This window comes from Doryrhamphus excisus, linkage group LG6, assembly GCF_037039965.1.
Source record: "Doryrhamphus excisus strain RoL-2023G ecotype Guam linkage group LG6, RoL_Dexc_Guam_v1.1, whole genome shotgun sequence".
Classification (NCBI taxonomy): domain Eukaryota; kingdom Metazoa; phylum Chordata; class Actinopteri; order Syngnathiformes; family Syngnathidae; genus Doryrhamphus; species Doryrhamphus excisus.
In genome coordinates this window covers 8,555,109-8,580,808 of record NC_136362.1, presented here as the reverse complement: position 1 = coordinate 8,580,808, position 25,700 = coordinate 8,555,109, and the positions used below count along the sequence as shown (strand labels likewise).

Below are 25,700 nucleotides of genomic sequence, written 5' to 3'. Positions count from 1 at the left end.
CGTGATTTTTCCCGCTACAGGATATGCCGCCGAGCACACCGGAAGCTGGATTGTTTTACCCGCGAATAAACCCCCATACATTGCAATTCATTATTCCAGCTAGTTAGTTAATTTATGCATAAAGAAATGTGAGAAATGTGACATTTCGATTTAAATATATACTGCAACAAAAACAATAATGTTATATTTTATTGACATGGATAAGTCAATCATAATTTACATAGCATATATATAGATTATCATCACTGAATGACTAAAATGAATGTAAACAGATGCTGATGCATCCATTCACTGATGGCTCAGCAGGAGGAGCACCGGGAGGATCTAAGTGGGCACTCGTAGTCCGCAGTCCAACCTGAACCTTCCACCTCTGACATGGCCGCTCTTCATAGCCGAAGGAACACCGTCTTTGTGATCAGCTGAAAAGAGATTCACATTGACCAAATGAATGAGTGTAATGTAATGGTTGGACAAGTGCTGGGACTAAGTTGACATAAGAATGACTTTGGCGCCCCCTGGTGGAGAAAATCTGGAAAGACGAGTATATTTACTTTTGCAGAATAAACTGGTTGATGAACTCGTTCTGTTCAGACTCCACTTTAGCCAGGGCCTCACACTCGATGCAGTACCTGAAATACAAAATAGGGACGCTCCCATCAGGGTTGGATGCTGGCAGTGCGAGATAGGACAGTTTTAATCTTTCATGCTAAATGACTTGGTGGGACATACACCAGTAAGACTAGATAGGACCTCTAGTCTAGTTCATGCTCAAAGACTAGGTGGGACACACACTAGGCAGACTAGATAGGACAGCACTAGTCTTTCATGCTAAATGACTTGGTGGGACATACACCAGTAAGACTAGATAGGACAGCTCTAGTCTAGTTCAGGCTCAAAGACTAGGTGGGACACACACCAGGCAGACTAGATAGGACAGCACTAGTCTTTCATGCTAAATGACTTGGTGGGACACACACCAGTAAGACTAGATAGGACAACTCTAGTCTTTCATGCTAAACAAATTGGTGGGACACGCACCAGTAGGACTAGATAGGACAGCTCTGGTCTAGTTCATGGTCAAAGACTAGGTGACACACACACACACCGGTCTGACTAGATAGGACAGCTCTAGTCTTTCATGCTAAATGACTTGGTGGGACACACACACCAGTAAAACTAGATAGGACAGCTTCAGTCTTTTACTTGGTGGGTCTTGTCCTTGGTGATCTAGCACTATCAGGAAGACTAGATAGGACAGTTCTAGTCTTTCATGCAAAATTACTTGGTGGGACACACACCAGTGAGACTAGATAGGACAGCTCCAGTCTTTCATGCTAAATGACTTGGTGGGACACACACCAGTAAGACTAGATAGGACAGATCTAGTCTTTCATGCTAAACAAATTGGTGGGACACACACCAGTAGGACTAGATAGGACAGCTCTGGTCTAGTTCATGGTCAAAGACTAGGTGACACACACACACACCGGTCTGACTAGATAGGACAGCTCTAGTCTTTCATGCTAAATGACTTGGTGGGACACACACACCAGTAAAACTAGATAGGACAGCTCCAGTCTTTTACTTGGTGGGTCTTGTCCTTGGTGATCTAGCACTATCAGGAAGACTAGATAGGACAGTTCTAGTCTTTCATGCAAAATTACTTGGTGGGACACACACCAGTGAGACTAGATAGGACAGCTCTAGTCTTTCATGCTAAATGACTTGGTGGGACACACACCAGTAAGACTAGATAGGACAGATCTAGTCTTTCATGCTAAATGACTTGGTGGGACACACACCGATAAGACTGGATAAGACAGCTCTAGTCTTTTACTTGGTGGGACACACACCAGTAAGACTAGATAGGACAGCTCTAGTCTAGTTCATGCTCAAAGACTAGGTGACCACACACCGGTCGGACTAGATAGGACAGCTCTAGTCTTTCATGCTAAATGACTTGGTGGGACACAGACCAGTAAGACTAGATAGGACAGTTCTAGTCTAGTTCATGCTCAAAAGACTAGGTGAGACACAGTCCAGTCCACTCATCTTCTATAAGTGGACTATGGACTCAGGAATCAGTACTCGGGAATCAGATGGGATGGTGGAAATCCTTATTGGAACTATTTTTCACCTTTCGAGTTGCATCTTCTTCTCGTCGATGAGAGCCTGAAGCTGCTGCTGCAAGGCTTCCCTCTGCTTGGCCACCAGCTTCAGCAGGTTTCGTGCTCCGATCACCTACAAGCAGGTAAAACAAGGTGGGATAGCAATGATAGCAATGTAGCAATGATAGCAATGTAGCAATGATAGCAATGTAGCATGGATAGCAATGTAGCAATTTCGCAATGACAGCAATGTAGCAATGATAACAATGATAGCAATGTAGCATGGATAGCAATGTAACAATGATAGCAATGATAACAATATAGCAATGTAGCATGGATAGCAATGTAACAATGATAGAAATGTAGCAATGATAGCAATATAGCAATGATCAGCAATGTAGCAATGATAGCAATATAGCAATGTAGCATGGACAGCAATGTAGCAATAATAGCAATGTAGCAATGATAGCAATGTAGCATGGATAGCAATGTAGCATGGATAGCAATGTAGCATGGATAGCAATGTAGCAATGATAGCAATGTAGCAATGTAAGCAATGTAGCATGGATAGCAATGTAGCAATGATAGCAATGATAGCAACGTAGCAATGATAGCAACGTAGCAATGATAGCAACATAGCAATGTAGCAATGGTAGCAATGATAGCAATGTAGCAATGATAGCAATGTAGCAATGATAGCAGCGTAGCAATGATAGCAGCGTAGCAATGATAGCAGCGTAGCAATGATAGCAACGTAGCAATGATAGCAACGTAGCAATGATAGCAACGTAGCAATGATAGCAACGTAGCAATGATAGCAGCGTAGCAATGATAGCAACGTAGCAATGATAGCAACATAGCAATGATAGCAACGTAGCAATGATAGCAGCGTAGCAATGATAGCAACGTAGCAATGATAGCAACGTAGCAATGATAGCAACGTAGCAATGATAGCAACGTAGCAATGATAGCAACGTAGCAATGATAGCAGCGTAGCAATGATAGCAACGTAGCAATGATAGCAACATAGCAATGATAGCAACGTAGCAATGATAGCAGCGTAGCAATGATAGCAACGTAGCAATGATAGCAACATAGCAATGATAGCAACGTAGCAATGATAGCATGGATACCGTATTGACTCCCCCAATACCAAAAACCTACTCATACATTTTTAAACACCCCAACAGCCCACTTATTCATTTAAAGGAGTTGCTGGTGCAACTCCCAGCTCCTTGCCAGTAGGTCCACAGGAACTTTACCTTGAACTTTTCCGTCTCGGTCTCTTTGGCCAGCTCGTCCACCAGCTGGATCAGACCTCCAACCTTGCTCTGAAACTGGCCAATTTCTGCAAAAAGAACCATCATGGTAATCATACAGTGTTGCACGGCGTGGGGAGGGGGGGTCTGGGTGGGGGGGGTGCTTACTGCCGACAAATTCTTTGCACTCTTCCTTGAGCTCGGTGGTCTTCTGGCTGACATCTGGTTCCAGCGCTCGGAGCTTGCTGAGGTCATCAAAATAAATGCCCTCTTCTTCCAGCAGGTCTTGAGCCATCGTAGGCGTCCTGCACCCAGCCGGGACATGGACATAACATATTTATTCTTCTCATATTTCATATATTTTCTTCTAAAAATAACAACCCTAGCAATGCAGCAATGATAGCAATATAGCAATGCTAGCAATGTAGCAATGAAGCAATGTAGCATGGATAGCAATGTAGCTATGATAGCAATGTAGCTATGATAGCAATGTAGCTATGAAAACAATGTAGCATGGATAGCAATGTAGCATGGATAGCATTGTAGCAATGATAGCAATGATAGCAGTGTAGCAATGATAGCAATGTAGCATGGATAGCAATGTAGCATGGATAGCAATGTAGCTATGATAGCAATGTCGCTATGATAGCAATGTAGCTATGATAGCAATGTAGCTATGAAAACAATGTAGCATGGATAGCAATGTAGCATGGATAGCATTGTAGCAATTATAGCAGTGTAGCAATGATAGCAATGTAGCATTGATAGCAATGTAGCATAGATAGCAATGTAGCAATGTAGCAATGTAGCAATGTAGCAATGTAGCAATGATAGCAATGTAGCATGGATAGCAATGTAGCATGTATATCAATGATAGCAATGACAGTAATGTAGCAATGTAGCATGAATAGCAATGTAGCAATTTAGCAATGATAGCAATGATAACAATGATAGCAATGTAGCATGGATAGCAATGTAGCATGGATAGCATTGTAGCAATGATAGCAGTGTAGCAATGATAGCAATGTAGCATGGATAGCAATGTAGCATGGATAGCAATGCAGCATGGATAGCAATGTAGCTATGATAGCAATGTCGCTATGATAGCAATGTAGCTATGATAGCAATGTAGCTATGAAAACAATGTAGCATGGATAGCAATGTAGCATGGATAGCATTGTAGCAATTATAGCAATGATAGCAGTGTAGCAATGATAGCAATGTAGCATGGATAGCAATGTAGCAATGATAGCAATGTAGCATGGATAGCAATGTAGCATGTATATCAATGATAGCAATGACAGCAATGTAGCATGGATAGCAATGTAGCATGGATAGCAATGTAGCAATTTAGCAATGATAGCAATGTAGCATGGATGGCAATGTAGCATGGATAGCAATGTAGCAATTTAGCAATGATAGCAATGTAGCATGGATAGCAATGTAACAATGTCTTGAGCCATCGTAGGCGTCCTGCACCCAGCCAGGACATGGACATAACATATTTATTCTTCTCATATTTCATATATTTTCTTCTAAAAATAACAACTCTTTAATTAACTCCAAGGGGCTTCCATATTAGAGCTGCTGTGTACCGTAAATGGCCCCCAGGCCGCATTTTGGATGCCACTGACCTAACCTAAAGCTTCACTCTTGATATTTCTTTCTATGACACTACTAAATAGTTCAGTGTTTTACTTGCCTGACTTCTTCTGTGACCGCTGAGTGGGTTCAATTCCCACTCGGTGAATGCGAGCCGCGAGCCGGGATAGGCTCCAGCTCCCCGCTACCTACAACTGGATAAACTGGGAATAAAAGCACAGACGGACAGATTTGACCGTGCGTAAACATAAAATACACACAAAATTAACATTCACGATTCTAGTCCATGTGAATAAACGCTGGTTAGATTCTTACTCGTTATGGGATCTTAAACTTTGTCGATGATTCCTCCCATAAGAGAAAATACTCCGGAAAAATCTTCGTAGCAACTAAACAACAGTTGCTATTGTCGACGTAGCGGTGGGCTACGGCAAGTCCAATAGGACAAACATGCTAATATCGCCTAGCGGTGAACTACGGCAAGTCCAATAGAACAAACAGCCTAACTGCATTCTTACATTAATCTCAACATAATGCTACCGTGCCTACTGTTAAAAGAAGAACCAGCATAGCTTTTAAAAGTATATATTATTCTCTTTTTTACACTTTATAATGCTGGTGTAAACACCCGACACCGTGTTGTGGTGACGTGTGTGTCATTTTATTTTGAAGGTCTGCTTTCCCGGTTACAGCATAGCCATAGCAAGACGCCGCAGCGACTGGGATTGCTAACTGCTGCGGTACGTCAACGAGGCCGCCATATTGGATCGGTCAAGGCTGCACTGTAATAATACAAGTGCATGTACTTACTTACATAAAGCGTTTTTCAACAAATAAATGTAAGTTTGTGCTTCTTGTTTATACATTCACACACGCAATAATATACTTGGGAAACAGTTAAGCACCAAAAAATTGATAAGTTCAGACGTTTGTTTTTGGTTTATGGGTTATAGGATGAGATTCGCCGATTTAGCCCGAGTGTTGCCGAACGGACCGAAAGCTGTGCTTTCGGGAAACCCAGCTTATTCGCCTATTCATTTGCAAGCTGCTGGATCCTGTTTATTTGAGGGTGGACGTATTGATATTTCCACCCCGAGTCTGTAATATTTCAGTCACATTAGAGATTAAAAAAGTGTGATTTTATTATATTTATACATTCATTCTGGGACCATGAAATGATCTTTTATTTTGGTAGAGCACTGGCTATATGAACATCCTCTTGGTTGTCAGTGATTGCATATCCTAATAAAAACATCTTTGTTAAAATATGTAGAATTAATCCACAAAAAATGCAGCATTTTTCCTTTGAAATAAAGGGGTGCACTCAACTGCAACACTGCCTGTAGCCTTTAGGGGGCGCTGCTGTTGATTTTCTCCCTGCAGTTGTCCCAGAAGTGAAGTAATCTGTTGTCCCTGTTGGCACAGAAGTCCGTAAAGTCTTTGAGCAGGCGCTCAGCCAGCTTCTCGTCCCCCAGCACACCGGTCCTCCAGGCTTTGGTAAGCATGGTGTTGTAGGCCCAGTAGTAGCCGATCTGATCTTCGCCGCTGAACGGCGCCTGGCTGTTGGACGTGGTGGAGTTCCTGCGGCGACGCTGCTGCCCGCTGGCGTACTTCCTTTTGGAGTACGGCAGCTGGAGGAGCACGGTGCCTGGAAAGAACACCCGGGAGTGAAGCCTTGTGTTTTGGGGAAGAACCGTGAGGGGGACGTGGGGACCCACCTGTCAGGTGAATGTACTGGGACCTGCTCTCCGAAGGGAAGTTAAACGGCGAGGCAGAAAACTTGTCCAGCACAAACCCAAATCTGTTGGAACGTTGCAAAAGCCGACAAAATTTCGTCAAATTTGCACAAAAGCCTACCTTGCTCACGGTGCAACAACAACAAAAAAAGGCACATGGAACACTCAATGTAACCGTTTGCAAAACACACTATTTGACACTAATTTATCACCCACAAAGCATGCTGGGAAGTACACTACCCCAACAGGAAGCTACAAAAAAGTGACTTTATGTTAATTTTTACTCCAATGGTGACGGCTTTCCTTTTCTTTGGCGCACTGCTACTTCGAAAAATTAACTAATTTTTATTATAATTGTATTATTATCAACTCATTCAACACCGAAGACGCAATTATACATTTTTATGAACCCCGACGCCCCATCCCAACATGGTATTTAATACGTTTTTTTACCGTTTTCTTTAAAAAAAGGTGATGATGCAACTCTCCACTATTGCATTGCACTTCAGAGCAATTTTAAACAAGCCATAAAAACAGCCACAAGGTGGCAGACTTGCATTTTAAACTCACACCTGACAGGAAGAAGGAAGTGAGAAGTCACGCCTTCGAGGGAAATATGAAGGCATGCCCACAAAATTTAGTTCAAAAAATGCAAATTGTAAATATTTATATACGCTAAAATGGCCGCTACTGAAGGGGTTGTTTTTCTACGGTTTACATTTCTCAATTGAAAACCAACCTGAACAATATTGCTTCTTGAAAAAGCTGCATCCTGTCCCAGTAGGTCTCCGGTTCAAAACCTGTTTGGGAACAAATATAGAAATGATATTTACACATGGTTGACTTACATAGTAGGTTTGCGTACCGTCAAACAAGTTTTCGCTGCCATTCTTCATCAGGCAGTGAATATGAAGAGGAATGAAGAGTTGGGCTCTCAGTGGATCGCCGTACAGGTGTGACGTCAGCGCAAACGGCCCCTCCAACACGGGAACCAATAGGAAACCACATGACGCCGCTTTCCTGTGCCAACCTTGCACCTGGAAAAAAACAGAATAATTTTTATGATTCATCTTGGAGGTGGATTTTGGCTCGGTAGTGACTAAATTATGTTGTTACCATCTCAAAGAGGACCGCAGCCGTGACAACCATCCAGTGAAGCTTGATCTCAAAGGCGGAATTTAAGGAGAAGCTGCCGTTGTAATAACAGGTGCACCATTCTGTTCGGCCCCTGCGGTTATTAGCGTCCACGTCCACGGTGACCGTCTTCTGCTCCGGGACGGTCGCAGCTGGATGGACAGAGAACAGAAGAGGACGAGGTGGTGTTAGGACAGGCCTTTAAAAGCTTAATCCAGGGGTGTCCAAAGTGTGGCCTGGGGGTCATTTGCAGCCTGTTGCTGTTTTTTTTAATTCTTTATTTTAAAAAAATTACCCCAAAAATGTAATTTTAGAAAGATAAAGTCAAAATATTTCATTTGAACGACAAAAAGTAATTTTATGATAACGTAATTTTACCAGCTTAAAGTTTAAATATAAAAAAATGCTATACTAGTATAATTGCTAATGTTATCATGACAACACCTAGCATGAGAACGCTAAGTGTCTGCTAAGTTAATTTTCATGAAAATCACTAATGCTAACATGCTAGCAATCCTAACATGCTAACATTATCATGCTAACTGATAATGCAATGTTCATTTGTCTACCTATGAAATGGGTAAAAACACTATTATGCTAATGTTAACATGCTAGCAATCCTAACATGCTAATGTTAGCATGCTAACACCTAAAATGATAACGCTAAGTGTCTGCTAAATTAATTTTCATGAAAATCACAAAAATGCTACTATGCTAATGCTAACATGCTAGCAATCCTAACATGCTAATGTTATCATGCAAACACCTAGCTTGATAGTGCAGTGTTCATTTGTCTACCTATGAAAATGGGTAAAATGCTAATGTTAGCATACTAGCAATCCTAACATGCTAATGTTATCATGCTAACACCTAGCATGATAACGCTACGTGTCTGCTAAGTTAATTTTCATGAAAATCGCAAAAATGCTACTATGCTAATGCTAACATGCTAGCAATCCTAACATGCTAATGTTATCATGCTAACCCATAGCCTGATAATGCAGTGTTCATTTGTCTACCTATGAAAATGGGTAAAAACGCTATTATGCTAATGTTAGCATACTAGCAATCCTAACATGCTAATGTTATCATGCTAACACCTAGCCTGATAATGCAGTGTTCATTTGTCTACTCATAAAAATGGGTAAAAATGCTATTATGCTAATGTTAGCATACTAGCAATCCTAACATGCTAATGTTATCATGCTAACCCCTAGCCTGATAATGCAGTGTTCATTTGTCTACCTATGAAAATGGGTAAAAACGCTATTATGCTAATGTTAGCATACTAGCAATCCTAACATGCTAACGTTATCATGCTAACTCCTAGCCTGATAATGCAGTGTTCATTTGACTACCTATGAAAATGGGTAAAAAACGCTATTATGCTAATGTTAGCATAGTGGCAATGGAAACATGCTCACCTTAGCATGCTAACACCGACCATGATAGTGTTTATATGTGTGTCTACCCAAGAAAATAGCCAAAAATGCTAGTATGCAAACATTAGCGTGCTATAAATGCTAATGTTAGCATACCTAGCATGGTAACGCAATGTACCGTATATACAGAAATGGCGAAAATGGTCCCACCTCGCAATGCTAAAGATTCATTTTAAATATTTCAAGTGACGTGAAGAAGCTTCTCAAGCAGGTTGGAAGTACCGAGCAGTGCGGCCGACTGGCTGCGTCCCCCAAAGCTGCGGCTGAAGGAACTGTGCCTGCTGGCGTAGGAGGCCGGTCGGCTCGGCAACCAGGGCAGCAGAAAGCCTGGAAGGTCACACGGCTGTTGTTCCTCCAACACAAAGGCAACCTCGAACCACTTCCTCTGAAACAAGGCGAAGTCCTCCAAGGCTGCCGTGGACCAGCCGCAAGCCACTGTCGTCGTCGGCGGCGGCTGTGACCCCTGACCTACTGACACACCAAAAGGAGTCGATTTGTCATTTGGTGTTAGAAATACAAACTCTGATGCAGGCTAGTGGATTTTGAAGCCATTCACCGTCCTTCTCTGCCACGATCCTGTAGATGTAGAAGCCATACACGAAGGTCCGCATGGCATCTCCTGATGCGTGGGCCACCAAACCTTCATCCAGCATTTTCTACCACACGGAGAAAGAAAACACAAAATTAATCTTATACTTTTTTATGCTTTATTCTATGCTGAAAATGTCAGTGGATAAAACTAAATTATGGGGTTAAAATATTACGTTTGCTGAAATCTGTTGTAAAAAAAAAAAAGAAGTCAAAAATCAACAAAAATAAAATTATTTAAAAAAAAAAAAAATAATAATAATAATAAAATTCAGTTCAAAAAAAGGAAAAAAACATTTCAAAAAATTCACAGAACACAGAGGACAAAAATGAGAGAGGTCGACAACGTGTGTGATGAAAAAATTACGACGCAGTTCAATTCTGAAGCCTGACCTGCATAATATCCACAGCCATGCTCTGTGCGGCCACGCCCTCCACATTGGTGACCAGCCAGTGGACGACCTCGGCGCTTATGAAGCAGTTGAGGGGCAGGCCCCTCTGCTCTGGGAGCAGCAGTACGCCCGTCCTGTGCCATCACCATGTTGTACATTATATATATATGTATATACTGTATCATTATTAAATGTATACTGTATAATATATGACTTACGTGGGATGTTTAATGGCCTCCAGGATCTCCAGGAGTGTTGATGAAGAGGACAGAGAAAAGTCTTCCGCTGCAAACTGCCCACTGCAAAAAAAACAACAAAAAACAGTAATACGTTAATATCTCATAATAATATCATCTCCATGACAGCCAAAACTAAAGGAAGTGTTGCGAACAAGAGTCACTTAAGTCGGCATCAAACAGAGAATTACCCGGGGTCAACGCTGTTCCCGGCTGCCGTCTCTCCTACAGATGGCGCTGTTGCTCCGCCCGGCTGACCTGCTTGAAGTCCCTTGTCCGCACCTTCAACGTAATCAGCAGGCAACTGCCGTACAGGAATTGGAAAGATTCAAATAAAGTTTAATTCAGTTGACAGTAAAGTAAATACACACAAAATGACATGGCACGGTGATCGAGTGGTTAGCGTGCAGACCTCACAGGTAGAAGACCCGAGTTCAATCCCACCCTCGAGTTTGCATGTCCTCCCCGTGCATGCGTGGCTTTTATCCGGGTACTCCCACATTCCAAAAACATGCTAGGTTCTCCAAATTGCCCATAGGTATGAATGTGAGTGTGAATGGTTGTTTGTCTATATGTGCCCTGTGATTGGCTGGCCACCAGTCCAGAGTGTACCCTGCCTCTCGCCTGAAAAAATCTGGGATAGGCTCCAGCAGCCCCCGCAACGCTCGTGAGGATAAGCGGTAGAAAATGAATGAATGAAATAAATACAAAAATACATTATAGTCCCTGACCTGCAAGGTATGCTGGTGCAGGTGTTAGCCCTCATGCTAACACTAGCACAGCGGGAGTGCTCAAGTTTGAGTATGAATCATTCGTGTAGCGTATGTGACGTGAGGATGACGATGTGAACTCGAAATAAAAGTCTAAAGCAGGGGTTTCAAACTTGCGGCCCGCGGGCCAAATGCGGCCCGCAGGATGCTAGTTTGAGGCCCCCCCGCCTAGTTTGATATGGATGCCATATGGTTTCAAAACACTGAAAAAGTTTTTTTTTGAAAACCTGATGCGGCCCAGCCTCACCCAGACCCTAGCTCCAGTGCCCCCCCCAAGTAAATTGACTGAGATCCCTGGTCTAAAGCATCCAAAGTCCAAAAACTAGCGAAACCTCAGTGTAGCAAAAGTCCAAAGGTGTACAAGGATAACATGTCGTAAAAAAAACTACGCAGTTCAGACTTGAGCCGTTGCACGGAGGTTCACCTTGCGTGGACTTTCTGCTGTGACGACGCTTGAGAGTTCAATAACAGACGTTAGGGGTCTTGCTTTCTGCTGCTCCTCAAAAGTCCTGCAGAGTACAGCAAAGGCTTATGTAATGTTTCCTCACACAGAACCGTAGGAAAGACTGACCTCTGGTTCTGCTCCATCTCCAGTAAGGCCGATAAAGCCGACGTTCCTTTTTTGCCCTGCAGAGGCGTCACATGCTCGGAAGGATACGAAAGGTGGGAATTCATGGCCTTCATTGGATTGCCTTTTTGCTGCGTGAAAACATGATGCAAAGATAAATCAATCGGCGGCCATTTTATGTTTGTTCGGGCTGAAAAACGTAGCCTCACTCTAATGATCCTGTCGGAACGATGGCGTCGTCGGATACGGTTGAGTCCCTCCAGAAAGCGGATAAAGCCATCCAGCAGGGCCCAGTCTCCACTTCCAGCCATCCCTGCGTTGGGTCCATCTCCGTAAACATCCCAGTGCCCGTCCACGTCCGCCACACGTCGAGCACCGCCAGCCGGAAGCAGGAGAAACCTCGTCCTCCAGAACTTCAGCGAGTCAATCAAACTGGAGGGGAAGAAACAGGAAATAAAAAAACAACAACGCAATGATCGATAACGCTCCGTGCAACGTACCTGAAGTCTTCGGATCCAGTGGAGCATATGTACTGGTCCAGGTAATTCCACTTATATTCCTCTGGTCTCTCGTGGCCAAACTCTACCCAGCAGGACACAAACTGAGCATCCACGTGTGAAGGACAGAGGCTGTAGCTGTACTGGATATGACCCGACTCGTACGGATACCTACAACACAAAGTCACTGTTGGTGTGTCGCTTTTGCTCTCTGGTTCTACCATATCTTACCTATTATGTGGAAATATGGGGTAATAACTATAAAAGCTATCTTCACTTGCTAAATGTACTGCAAAAAAGGCCAGTAAGGATAATTCATAATGCCGCCTACAGAGAACATACTAACTCCTTATTTCTAAAATCACAAATACTCAAACTTGCTGGTATAGTTCATCTTCAAACAGCTAAAATAATACATAAGGCTAAAAATAACCAATTACCTAAAAATGTAATTTAATACTTCTCTACAAGAGAGGAGAAATATGATCTCAGGGAAGAACGACATTTAAATAAAACACTTATATGCTAGGCATAGTATCAGTGTTTCTCAGTCCAAACTGTGTTAATTTTTTAAATCTGACTCATCGATTAATCAAAAAAAAAAACAACAACAACCGATTAATTGTTTGTTAAATTAATTGTGAGTTGCAACCCTAGATTATTGTGTCTGTTGTGCAAAGCATTCAAACCTGCAATAAGCCTGTTGTTCCGGCTGATCAATTCTGGTGCTTGTGTGTCTCACCTAACATTACTGATACCAGTGTACAGTAAATAGGCAGTGGCCAGTGTACAGTATTGCACTTCTTCACATTGTCTTCTAAATGCCATCATTTTTGTATTTTGCCTCATTCAACCTAAAAATAAAAAATTAAAATTAATTTAAAAAATTAAAATTAAAATTAAAATTAAAATTAAAATTAAAATTAAAATTAAAATTAAAATTAAAATTAAAATTAAAATTAAAATTAAAATTAAAATTAAAATTAAAAAGGCAGGAAGTGAACAAATGTAACAGTTACTGATTATAAAAGTACCAGATGGAGGGGTAGGATCTAATAAGCTTTGTTTCTTCCTACTCCTTTTGGACATGTGGAACTGTGAACTGATTATGTGATGCATTCAATTGTAATCTGATGCATGTTCAAATGAAATACAACCATTACCATTACCAAATGCATGTGTCCACAGGACACACAGTAGTGGAATTGTCCCGGTAACTTACTTGGGCAAGTAGCGGGTCACGGTGATGATCTTGTCTTTGAGGCAAACCTTATGAAAGGTTCGGCCCATACTGAGCCAGTAAACCGTCTCTTCTTCCTCTACCCGACGCAGCGATACCAAACCTGATAAAACGTTAAGAGGCATTGAAAACTGTCTGTAAGAACCAAATGAAATCTAACATGTCAAACCTCTGGTGTACAGGGGACTGCTGCCAAGTGGGGTGGTCACGGTGGGTTGTGATCTCCTCTTGTTATTTTGGACAATGATCTGGTAGCCCTGCATCAACCTCTGACAGACAAACTCTTCAAACACTTGATTGGCACTCATCCCCGGAGCTTCATCTTCTCGTCTGGGGAAAATATTCCAACGTGAGTATGATGATATCCAGGTATGCGGATGAAAATATGGCGGCACACACCTCTCCAGATCGCTGTGCGGTAGCAAGTCGTAGCATCCTTCCGTGTAGTCGCTTTGTAGCATTTGGCGGTCGGGGAAGTAGTCAGTGGTGAGGGGCAGGCAGGCCGGTGTGGTCAGGGACTTCCAGTCAACGCCCACCGTGCAACAGAAGCTGGGCACTGGCAGGAACCAAAAAAAGAAAAAACAGGATCATTTAATATCAAATATCAAATCCGAGTGGAGGGTATTTAAAAAGTGTGCGCTTACAGGGAGCTCAGAAAGAGCGTTTTCGAACATTATGAACTGCGATGACATCAGCCCCCTCCCTTCTATAAACTACAGAGTCCGACCGCACTCACTTGGATTGGCACTCTGGTAAACATCCTCAAAAGTGCACGCTTACAGGGAGCTCAAGAAGAGTGTTTTCAAACATTATGAACTGCGATGACATCAGCCCCCTCCCTCCTATAAACTACAGAGTCCGACCGCACTCATTTGGATTGGCACTCTGGTAGACATCCTCAAAAGCGTGCGCTTACAGAGAGCTCAGGAAGAGCGTTTTCAAAAATTATGAACTGCGATGACATCAGCCCCCTCCCTCCTATAAACTACAGAGTCCGACCGCACTCACTTGGATTGGCACTCTGGTAGATATCCTCAAAAGTGCGCGCTTACAGAGAGCTCAGGAAGAGCGTTTTCGAACATTATGAACTGCGATGACATCAGTCCCCCTCCCTCCTATAAACTACAGAGTCCGACCGCACTCACTTGGATTGGCACTCTGGTAGACATCCTCAAAAGTGCGCGCTTACAAGGAGCTCAGGAAGAGCGTTTTCGAACATTATGAACTGCGATGACATCAGTCCCCCTCCCTCCTACAAACTACAGAGTATGACCGTACTCACTTGGATTGGCACTTTGGTAGACATCCTCAAAAGCAGAAACGCTGTTGGTAAGAGCACCTACACAGGAAAAAAAACAGTACAAAAATCCTTTCACATAATAATAAACAATCCAAATATAACATTCAATACAAATAATTCATCTTTGTGAGCATGTGCACCACCATTGGTCTTGCTTCCAGGACTGTCAGGGAATTCTTGCGTCCCTCCACTCATGTAAAGGGCATGCTTGTCTGCTTGAAGGGCGCTGTTTTGCCTGAAATAATATAAAACACATAAAAGACACAAATGTGTGCCAACCATTGGGAAATACTTCATATAGCGTCATCGGTACAGTATGTAACAAGGCCAGCTAAACAGTAGGCTACCAAACAGGTCATTCATTCTCCTGGGAACTAAAACCACCAAAGGGTGGCTGAGAAGTGCAAAATAAATCACACCTGGAAGGGGAATGTACCAAATCCCAGCAATATAGGAAGTGATAACGTTTGGACCAATCAACTCCGAGGAGTTTGAACGGCCCTTTTACGGTTAAACCAGAAGGGGACTGTACCACACAAATCAGACAGGCCAATCATTGGAGTTGGTACTTACCAGATGGAAGGAACAAATGTACTATAGGATTCCATCCAATATTTACTTTAATCATGATATAACATGGGTACAATCCCTTTCTGGGTGGCATAATTTTAAATTTATTTATTTATTTAATTTTTTTATAATATATATATTTTTATAATTTAATAAATGTATTTATTTCATGTATTTTAATTTTTTATAATATATATTTTTATAATTTAATAAATGTATTTATTTAATTTATTCTTACTTTTTATAATAGTAAATATATATATATAATTTAATAAATTTATTTATTTAATTTATTTTTATTTTTCATAATATATATTTTTTTATAATTTAATGAATTTATTTATTTAATTTATTTTTATTTTTTATTTATTTTTTGCTAACATGGCAAAAGAGAAAGAATAAGATTGTTTTTGCTAACATGCATTTCGGCTCCCGACATTAACTGGAAAAGGAATGTACCAACTCACTAAAACGTTATCACTATCCATCCATAAATGCGGCATTTGGTACATTATCTTTCCGGTTATTATTTTTGCTTTTTCTTAACGTGTTTTGCACTTCTCGACCACCATAACAGCTTCATAATTCCTTCATCACACACTTTGTCAGCCACTCTCTGACTATTTTGTTGTCGCTCTTTATGTCACTGACAACGCCTGAGACGAGAGATGACGTAGCAGAACTCACCTTCCTGTGGCTTCGTGATAGGCCAGTTCCAGCAGCTCAGCCGACGTGTGCTCGGGATCTCTCTGTTGGCTCACCTGCAACTCAGCGATATTTTGTCTGGTCTGGTGGTGGATCTGAATTGCCTCTCCGGAGGGATCTGAAGAACGAGAGAAGATGTCATGGAACTTGTGGGCCCCTATGGTCCTAAGTCTGTGTGTGTGTGTGTATATATATATATATATATATATATATATATATTTCAGTCATAATATTATGACTTTATTCTCAGAATATTAGAACTTTCTCCGCAACTGAATTTTCCAAAAATTACAACTTTATTTATTTGTTTTTCCTAATTTCATGACTTTTTAAAATCTTTGATATTTCAAATTTATGCTACTAAAATTTAATTTTTGCTCATCTCGTGAAATGATGACTTTATTCTTTTAACATTATAACTTTGTATTCTACTATATTTGGTGTTTTCTTTGTTTTTCATAATTTTAGGACTTCTTTAAAATGACTTTCTTTGATATTTCAACTTTATGCGACTAAAATAATATTTTTGCTCATAATATTAGATCAGGCGGCACGGCTGAATTACTGCTGATTTTAAAAAAAAAATTATCTTATGTTTTTGCTGTTGTTTTTTTTAAATATTTTCCTCTGGTAATATTATGACTTTATTCCCATAAAATTTTTAATATTGGTGAAATTACGACTTTTTTAACTTGTTTCTCCTAACAATGCAATTACTGATTTACTGCTGATTTTTTAATTTTTATTATTATTTTACATTTTCTTCTGGTAATACTATGACTTCATTCCCACAACATTTTTAATATTTGTGAAATTATGACTTTTTTTTTTTACTGTTTTTTAATTTTTTTCTTATTATTATTTTACATTTTCCTCTGGTAATACTATGACTTCATTCCCACAGCATTTTTCCTATTTGTGAAATTATGACTTTTTAAAACTTTTTTTTACTGCTTTTTAAATTTTTTCTTATTATTATTTTACAACACTATGACGTGTACATTATCCTTCAAATCGGAGCACCAGAAAAATGAAGGTCTCACCGACAGGGAAGGTGTGCATCCAGCGCCGACGGTTTGACGTGAGCTTCATGGGCATCCTGGTCGGCGTGAAGGGATTTATAAGCGCTCTTTGGGGTGTATAACCCCCGGGACGTATGAACAGCGTCGACTCGGCACTTCCCACTGTGAACCTGGCCGGGGCGCTAGAGTCTCGTTGGGAGTCCATCGTCTTCTCCAGCATCTCTGAGAAAAACACCAATGATGAAGATGAATTACGTTGTGATGATGATGATGATGTTCGGAGGTTACCTCTGGCGCACGTGTATCCCAGAGAGCTGCTGACTTCGTACTGGATGGGGGGCATGCGGGGTATCACCAGCATATTGGACACGGGACCCAGGCTGTCATCGGACGTCAGGCTGTGTTGTTCATCAGGACCGCTGAGGCACACGGGGGGGGATATGCCGATGCCGCTGCTGATGTCCGCTGATCCGCAGCTCTTCTTTCCGCTCCTCTCTTTACCTCGACCCATCCTGAGGATGCAGAAACGCCACTTTACAAACAACATTCAAAAATACGCTGAGACAAATTTTTTTGCACAAGTATTACATATTGTATGCACATAAATAGGCACATTAGTTTGCACATTATTGCATTGACATGTACATACCGACTATTGGGAATCCGCTGAATGAGTGAGGGACCAGGAAGTCGGAAGACCTGTGAGTCGTAAGCATGGAAGTCCACCTGTATGGGCAGGCTGTTGTCGCAGTCCTTTTGTACGCATAAAGCTTCAACAAACACAAATCATCCAAAAATGGCGGTTGAGAGAGAACGAAGAGGGATTCCAGACTTCCACAAGTGTCGCATCTTACTTTGCTCCGTGCCTTTCTTCACCTTTTCTGCATGACGCTGAAGAAAAAAAAACAAAGGGGATAGGATTTGGTGAATTTGCATCAGACGAACATTTGAATATTGATGTAAAAAAAATGTGATAAATAAAAAAAAATCACCTTCGGACAAGCGAGTTTGATTCTGGGAATAAAGGTACTACACGAATTCTGACTTTTGGAGGTGTAAAAGCTAAAAGAGGGGAGAAAATTATTATTTTTGGAATGAAATTATTAATAAAATGATGAAATCTTGCCTGTGGTTGACCCAGTGGGGGAGGTTGTAGTCGTTCCCCACGCCGGTGTGAGGCGTGGACTTATTGTGCAACTGTGGAGTAAATTTACGCAAAAATTACGCGCATGGAGATTTCTTAAGAACTCCGACATCAGGCGTTACCTTAAAGAGGGGCACCGCGTGCAACGGCTGCTCTCCCATACACACCAAATCAACACCGATACCTTAAAGACACATACCGCGCTCATTTAAAAGGAAGGAAGACATTCGGGGTGGCATTTCGGACTTTGCCCCTTACCATTGTCAATCATCCGCTGCTTGGTTAGGATCATCAGCAGACGGTCCACTTCGAAGACGCCAACCCCCGGCGTGATGACCACTGACATCTGCCCGGTGCGGTCGAAGTTGCGATTGATGTAATGCTTGTCGAACACTGAAGGAAAACGGGACAATGTCAGCAGGATGACACCCCATATCTGCTTTGGCAGGCGAGGGGCGCCCCAGGCCTTGATGAATGGATTGTAGAGACATGCACCAGGTACGGGGTACCGGGTACTTCTCTTAACCCTTTGACCCATAAGTGGGTCAAAAATGACCTCAAAAAACATGTTTTTGCTATCATACCATTCACATTTTTAACTTACCTTTTATAAATTTTAAGAAATTTTAGTTTTTGTGTTACTACCCCAACCTTCCATAAGTGGGTCAAAAATGACCTGGTCAGGTTGTTTTCTTGAAATATCTTCGTAATGAATTTTTTTTTAATCTTTTCATATTCCAGGTATTCCTCAAAAAACATGTTTTTGCTCTAATACCATCACATTTTTAACTTACCTTTTATAAATTTTAATAAATTTTAGTTTTTGTGTTACTACCCCAACCTTCCATAAGTGGGTCAAAAATGACCCGGTCAGGTTGTTTTCTTGAAATATCTTCGTAATGAAATTTTTTTTCATCATTTCATATTCCAGGTATTCCTCAAAAAACATGTTTTTGCTCTAATACCATTCACAGTTTTAACTTACCTTTTATAAATTTTAATAAATTTTAGTTTTTGTGTTACTACCCCAACCTTCCATAAGTGGGTCAAAAATGACCCGGTCAGGTTGTTTTCTTGAAATATCTTCGTAATGAAAATTTTTCATCATTTCATATTCCAGGTATTCCTCAAAAAACATGTTTTTGCTATCATATCATTCACATTTTTAACTTACCTTTTATAAATTTTAAGAAATGTTAGTTTTTGTGTTACTACCCCAACCTTCCATGATGTCCAACACATGAGCAAAACAAACACTATAATTTAGAAAATTGATGGATGGAACTATTTTTAATACAAATTTCCGCTCTTTGTTGGCGTTTTCGGCAACATTCCGATGTATTGTACGAGTTTACCAACCATTGAACGAGAGGTTGATGGCTTCCAAGTAGTTCCCCTGAGCAGAGGTTGAGTTATAGCCGACGGGAACGCCGTCTGTCGGGGAAAAAAAAAAAGAGCAAAGCGTCCCGTCACCGCATCAAACACCGATTCCCATCCAAAGTTCACCTGCTTCTTTGAGCCGCACCAGGACAGGATACTGAATAAAGAGCTTCTTGACGGTAACCAATAACGACGTCCACTCATCCCGACGCTCATTCTGAGCCACGACCCTGGAAAAAAAACGGTCAAACCCGGACGCCACATGGCATCGGTTAAATAATACCTGTAGAAGTCTTCAAAGTAGCGGCCTTCGTGATCCTGTTGAATCGACCCTCTTAAACTCTCAGGGAATTCATCTGGAAAAACACCACAGCTCATGTCGCCTTGATATATCCATAACTTTGCAGATTATTGCATAATCAATACAGAAGAGCGGCTCACCGAGTGATCTGGCGTGGTAGAAAGTTCGGGAAAAAAGCACCACCGTCACTTCATGGGTGCAGTTCTTTTCCTGTTTCAAACGGAAGTAAAATAACCCCAGTTGGATTTCAATGCGGGTAAAAATACTAAAAATCCCCCTAAAAAAAAAAACAACAAACCTTCCACTTGCTGAAAAGGTCAGACAGGAAACCGTTGACAGCCTTTTCAAAATACAGGTCCCCTACGAGTACCAAGGCTCGGATGACACACATGAGGGCTTGGTGTTTTGCTGGAGAACTTGGATCAGAGACTCACCGTAAATGTCAAAGTCCCACATCTCGCAGCTCATCTGGATGAAGATGTAAACCATCGCTGACGTGGACCTGAACACAACCTGGATGAGAAGGTCACACCGCAGGATTGTAGAGTATCGTTCAGATAGATTTCATTTCGCCAGCATCACAGGAATCATGGCTGTCCGACTCGCCACACATTTAAATATGCTAGAAGATGTTCAGATCAAAAATCTTGCTAGAGCCTCCAAGGGATCTTTTATCGGAACGCGGATAAAAATCCAAATGGCCTCCAGTGTAAATAGTAAAATTGTGTTTGTTCAAATTTGCACTGTTTAACATGTTCATGCGTAAAGAAAGATGATTATTCAATGGCGTGTCTTACCCTGGTTTCCTCGCTGACGTATCCGCACGTCACTTTCTCTCCCTTCACCCACATTTCACTCGCCTGCGATCTGGCACACCAAATAGAATAGGACACATAATGTTGTTGTTTTTTTGAGGCAAAATAAATAAATTATGGCATTTAGAAGACAATGTGATGATGTGTAATACGGTACACTGGTCACTAGGTGTCAGTTATGTTAGACAAGACACACAAGCACCAGAATTGATCAACAACTCACAATGATTTTAACAAACAATTAATCGGTTGTTTTTTTTTTTCGATTAATCGATGAGTCAGATTTAAAAAATTAACACAGTTTGGACTGCGAGGAATAACACGGGGCGCCCCACTATTTGAGAAACAATGATACTACGTTCTAATGTAGAAAGCTACGATAAAAAAATTTTTAGTGGTTTTGTTAGTGTGACTTCAAACTGGTAACCGAGCTATGCCCAAACCAAAAATGCTCAATTTCACCCGTCCACACACAATTTTAAGAACAAAAACGCATATAGAAGTAGGTTTTCTTAAATGTACCTGACTCCAGCAAAATCCACTTTCTGTGACACGTAGGCACATGTGCTCACCTGCAACACAGGACAAAACACACCTACAGGATTTTGCACGAAAACACGGTGATCCCAGATGTTTTCCAGAAGCCTTACCAAACTCTTCTTTAGTCTCCACATTTCCCCTCTGCCGATGTACTGGTCCTTAAACGTCAGTTCCATCAAGTCCAGTGTTACATCCTGAGGGGGAGAAATACTTTTTAGAATACAAACATCCACACGATTGGCTGGCGAACAGTCCAGGGTGTACCCCACCTCTTGCTTGAAGACCAGGAAGGAAGGAAGGAGACAAGGAAAGAGGGAGACAAGGAAGAAGGGAGACAAGGAAGGAGGGAGACAAGGAAGGAGGGAGACAAGGAAGGAAGGAAACAAGGAAGGAAAGAAACAAGGAAGGAGACAAGGAAGGAAACAAGGAGACAAGGAAGGAGACAAGGAAACAAGGAAGGAAACAAGGAAGGAAACAAGGAAGGAAACAAGGAAGGAAACAAGGAGACAAGGAAACAAGGAAGGAAACAAGGAGACAAGAAAGGAAGGAGACAAGGAAGGAGACAAGGAAACAAGGAAACAAGGAGACAAGGAAGGAAGGCGATAAGGAAGGAGACAAGGAAAGAGACAAGGAAGGAGACAATGAAGGAGACAAGGAAACAAGGAAGGAGACAAGGAAACAAGGAAGGAGACAAGGAAACAAGGAAGGAAGGAGATAAGGAGACAAGGAAGGAAACAAATAAGCAAGGAAGGAAACAAGGAAGGAAGGAAGGAAGGAAGGACGGACGGAAGGACGGACGGAAGGGCGGACGGAAGGGCGGAAAGAAGGAGACAAGGAAGGAGACAAGGAAACAAGGAAGGAGACAAGGAAACAAAGAGACAAGGAAATAAGGAAGGAGACAAGGAGACAAGGAAACAAGGAAGGAAGGCGATAAGGAAGGAGACAAGGAAAGAGACAAGGAAGGAGACAAGGAAACAAGGAAGGAGACAAGGAAACAAGGAAACAAGGAAGGAAGGAGACAAGGAGAGAAGGAGAGAAGGAGAGAAGGAGACAATGAAACAAGGAAGGAAACAAGGAAGGAAACAAATAAGCAAGGAAGGAAACAAGGAAGGACGGACGGAAGGACAGACGGAAGGGCAGACGGAAGGGCAGACGAAAGGGCGGAAAGGGCGGAAAGAAGGAAGGAAGGAAGGAAGGAAGGAAGGAAGGAAGAAAGGAAGAAAGGAAGGAAGGAAGGAAGAAAGGAAGGAAGGAAGGAAGGAAGGAAGAAAGGAAGGAAGGAAGGAAGGAAGGAAGGAAGGAAGGAAGGAAGAAAGGAAGGAAGGGTGAAGGCGTGTGATGGGGGAAGGTGTGTGTAGCATGTGTAGCATGCGTGTGTGTAGACCTGTAGAAGTCGCTCCGTCTATCTTATTCCACCAAAAATCCAAAGTGGGCATCATAACCCACAATGTGAACGTGGCCACCATGTTTCTGACCCCACGGCTCCCATGTTTACGTTAACAAACCTTTGGGTCCACGATGTTGACAATGACGTCTTGGTAGGCACGGAGCCGGAACGCCTGTGCCACTGTCTGATCCACACTGACGGTCTCTGAAAAAGACAAAAAAATTCTAGATTTATAAAGGACAGAGCAACCTTAAAAAGAGAAGCTTCTTTTGTTAGAAATGTTAAACCTCCGTTATCATATTATTATATTGACTCCGTACTGCAGGGGTCTCCACCTTAACTCAATTGGGGGCCACTGGAGGTTGAGTCTGGGCTGCATCAGTCCGGAATCACCTTTCAATCAACTTGTCTACAGTGGGACTTCCCAATGATTGAGCAGTCCGCCGGGGAAATACTTCCCCACACAAATGTTCCATCTTCTCTTGATTCCATGACTTCAGTGACATCATGTCACTTTCCAAGCGCATTTAACAGTCACATGTCCATTCATGGAGGTCGGATGTTTTTATTTATTGTGTACTGAATTGATTTATTGACAGGGCTACCGTTCATTTCAGGTCAGTGAGCAGCACTGAACTACAAGGCCACTGTATCTGAACACATTTAACACATAAAATGTTTGATTACCACTGCTGTAAAGTGGATAATATCAGGTGTCTTACCTTTCTGGAGGTCTTCTTTGAGGCTCTTCACTTGCAGCAAAAGGGGACTAAAAAATTCAAGAGAAAACAATTAATGTTTTTGAGGTTGTTGTGCATTTTTCCGCAAATTCTTTTTGACTAAATAAAACATTTGCATGCATCAAAATGAAACAATTAAGTCAAATAATGGCCGATAGGTCTTATTTTCTCTTATTATGTCTACCATATTGGGTTTACTGAGTGTAAATGTGACTATAGGGATGTTATTTAATGTCTAGAGGGCTCTAACAATGTTAAAAAGGGTATTTGGAAGGTTTTTAAACACGTTTTCTATGTTCTAATTCCCAAAATATTCAATTACTAAATAGAGAATAAGCAATAAGCAATACCTGAGGACAATATATTGACTCTAATCTAAATACAGATGCGGTCGTACTCACCTGAATTCATCTGTTGGGTGAGCAATTTCAATGATATCCCCAAGACTGACTTGAGGAAACACTTTTGGGTTGACAACCAACTCGTCATCTGTACAAAAGAAATATTTGACATATTGTTTGTTGATCAAAAAATAAAAAATAAACAAAAAGTGACTTACCGCTTCCCCCAAAGCCTTTCTTGTGCAGCACCAGCTTGTAGGATTTATTTGTCTTCATCGTGATCCGCATGAGAAACCACCACCATTGCTTCATGTGCAAATGAATAAATAACAAATTGCATGCATATAAACACTAAAAATGGGGACTTGTGATTCTACCCATGTCAGGGCTTCCCATACATTCATATATTTGTGGCAGCCTGCCACAAGTACATTTGGACCGCCACAGAAAACGGTGCAAAATGGTGCACGCTCACAGACAGCGTTGCTGGCTGCACTGTAAACTATAAATATCATTTATGCAACTTCACACTTTCAAAACTTAAACAATGCAGATTATTATTACAAACAATATATAACATAGTTAAGCTATGTTGATGAATCATGTCAGGGAACCTTGAAGTGTCACAAGGTATGCTGGGTACTCCTGAGGCAACTACAACACACTAGCTACAATATAGTGCACATTGTTTACAATATCAACACTTATATGCGCGAGCCAGGGAACATGAATGTTTTGATTAATTGCCCGCGCTTTATAAGGCACGTGCACTCACGTCCACAGCTGCGTCAATAACGTCATATGAAATATGAACAGTGCAGTCTTCAGGTTTTTACCATTTCGGCCACCGTACTAATTCACAAATACGCCCTACATTTCCATTCATAGCAACCGAGTTGACGCACACCTATTCAATGTGTGAACTGACGTGCGCTAACGAAAAAGAAGGGGTTCGAGGTTTGGACAAAGTGTGATCGATGTTTGCATCAACACATACCCAGCTTCTGTCACAAAAACGCCGCAACGACAGGCAATATAGTTGCAATGTCGGTAAAATGTACTTTAATAACTCTGAGATACGAACGCAAACAATCCCAATAATATGTGTTAAATAACTTACAGCTCGTTGGTTGGTCAATTTATCACAAGACTTTACAATAACATTCTTCTTCCGCAGCTGCTTCTTCTTCTACATGGCATTGAGGTTGGTAAGCAACATTTAGGTCAATTACGCCCCCTTCTGGACAGGAGTGTTGAACAGCGAACTATACGAATTTAAATTTGCAAATATTTAAACAAAAATGTTTATTTTTTACGGCGGAGTATTTGGGCAGCATTAAAAAAACAATATGAGATTTCGAGAATTAAGTCGTAATTGCTGAGCACAGAAAACGCCTAGCATGGGTTTGCGGCAACTCACTTCCGCCTCCATCACGTGACCAAGGCCAAAGGTCACAGAAGCCCCCTTCTTCATAGCTGTCTCGGGTAATGCCTGTAGCAAGTCGGGCGACTTTATTCTCGTAAAATTACGAATTTTCCTCGTACGTGTACAGTTTTATTATCGTAACTATCTACTTAAAATCATTATTGTGATTTTCAGTTTTAAAAAGAGTGGTAACTGTGGGACGCTACATTATATTTCTATCTGGCGCCATAGGCGTGGCTGACTTATACATATTTTTATTCTTCTCAAATAGGATAATTTTTATAAATCTATGAAATCTTTAAAAAATATATATAAAAAATTAGACATCGGTAATGTTTAAATAAATGATAATACAGATCAAACGTACAGCATTCCTTTACATTTGTGTCAAGATTGTTTTTCCTAATGACTTGTTATGACTTGCACCACGTGCCGGTGGCCACGCCTTATAAACAGA

The 25,700-nt window shown here is 41.4% G+C and overlaps 2 protein-coding genes across 3 annotated transcripts; both read right to left on the bottom strand.

Moving 5' to 3' along the window:
- Nucleotides 1-174: 174 nt before the first annotated feature.
- On the bottom strand, nucleotides 175-5,443 carry LOC131125809 (intraflagellar transport protein 20 homolog). Its single transcript, XM_058067690.2, has 7 exons — nucleotides 5,285-5,443; nucleotides 5,070-5,172; nucleotides 3,536-3,672; nucleotides 3,371-3,456; nucleotides 2,138-2,241; nucleotides 552-629; nucleotides 175-419 (listed from the first exon to the last, which is right to left on the bottom strand). The coding sequence occupies exons 3-7, from the start codon at nucleotides 3,660-3,662 to the stop codon at nucleotides 416-418; spliced, it is 399 nt and encodes a 132-aa protein (XP_057923673.1). The 5' UTR covers nucleotides 3,663-3,672; nucleotides 5,070-5,172; nucleotides 5,285-5,443; the 3' UTR covers nucleotides 175-415.
- Nucleotides 5,444-6,072: 629 nt separating this feature from the next.
- On the bottom strand, nucleotides 6,073-25,052 carry depdc5 (DEP domain containing 5, GATOR1 subcomplex subunit). 2 transcript variants are annotated; one of them, XM_078791344.1, is made up of 42 exons: nucleotides 24,938-25,052; nucleotides 24,036-24,123; nucleotides 23,878-23,965; nucleotides 23,459-23,505; nucleotides 22,855-22,940; nucleotides 21,460-21,543; nucleotides 21,332-21,381; nucleotides 20,792-20,861; nucleotides 20,429-20,507; nucleotides 20,293-20,354; nucleotides 20,135-20,204; nucleotides 19,977-20,049; nucleotides 19,820-19,923; nucleotides 19,673-19,747; nucleotides 18,572-18,706; nucleotides 18,436-18,497; nucleotides 18,296-18,366; nucleotides 18,162-18,231; nucleotides 18,024-18,060; nucleotides 17,819-17,939; nucleotides 17,458-17,681; nucleotides 17,191-17,391; nucleotides 16,130-16,265; nucleotides 15,016-15,107; nucleotides 14,855-14,911; nucleotides 13,972-14,128; nucleotides 13,742-13,902; nucleotides 13,555-13,675; nucleotides 12,336-12,503; nucleotides 12,045-12,267; nucleotides 11,839-11,966; nucleotides 11,692-11,776; nucleotides 10,689-10,801; nucleotides 10,480-10,560; nucleotides 10,263-10,395; nucleotides 9,838-9,937; nucleotides 9,504-9,752; nucleotides 7,822-7,991; nucleotides 7,571-7,742; nucleotides 7,445-7,505; nucleotides 6,688-6,770; nucleotides 6,073-6,617 (listed from the first exon to the last, which is right to left on the bottom strand). In XM_078791344.1, exons 2-42 carry the CDS (start codon nucleotides 24,103-24,105, stop codon nucleotides 6,319-6,321), a joined length of 4,668 nt encoding a protein of 1,555 aa, XP_078647470.1. In that variant the 5' UTR covers nucleotides 24,106-24,123; nucleotides 24,938-25,052; the 3' UTR covers nucleotides 6,073-6,318. The 2 variants fall into 2 exon arrangements, with proteins under 2 accessions (XP_078647470.1, XP_078647471.1); XM_078791345.1 differs by having other exon boundaries at nucleotides 9,504-9,749.
- Between the last annotated feature and the right edge of the window lie 648 nt (nucleotides 25,053-25,700).

Bases quoted from the DNA above. Each gene is read 5' to 3' on its own strand.
- depdc5 (XM_078791344.1), bottom strand. From the start codon at position 24,105: ATGCGGATCACGATGAAGACAAATAAATCCTACAAGCTGGTGCTGCAC. The intron at 19,748-19,819 runs GTGAACTTTGGA...TTTCCCCGACAG, and splicing joins GGTGCGGCTCAAAGAAGCAG to ACGGCGTTCCCGTCGGCTAT. The intron at 18,232-18,295 runs GCAAGATTTCAT...CCCCTCTTTTAG, and splicing joins CCCCACTGGGTCAACCACAG to CTTTTACACCTCCAAAAGTC.
- LOC131125809 (XM_058067690.2), bottom strand. From the start codon at position 3,662: ATGGCTCAAGACCTGCTGGAAGAAGAGGGCATTTATTTTGATGACCTC. The intron at 3,457-3,535 runs GTAAGCACCCCC...TTCTTTTTGCAG, and splicing joins GTGCAAAGAATTTGTCGGCA to AAATTGGCCAGTTTCAGAGC. The intron at 2,242-3,370 runs GTAAAGTTCCTG...ACCTGCTTGTAG, and splicing joins CCGAGACGGAAAAGTTCAAG to GTGATCGGAGCACGAAACCT.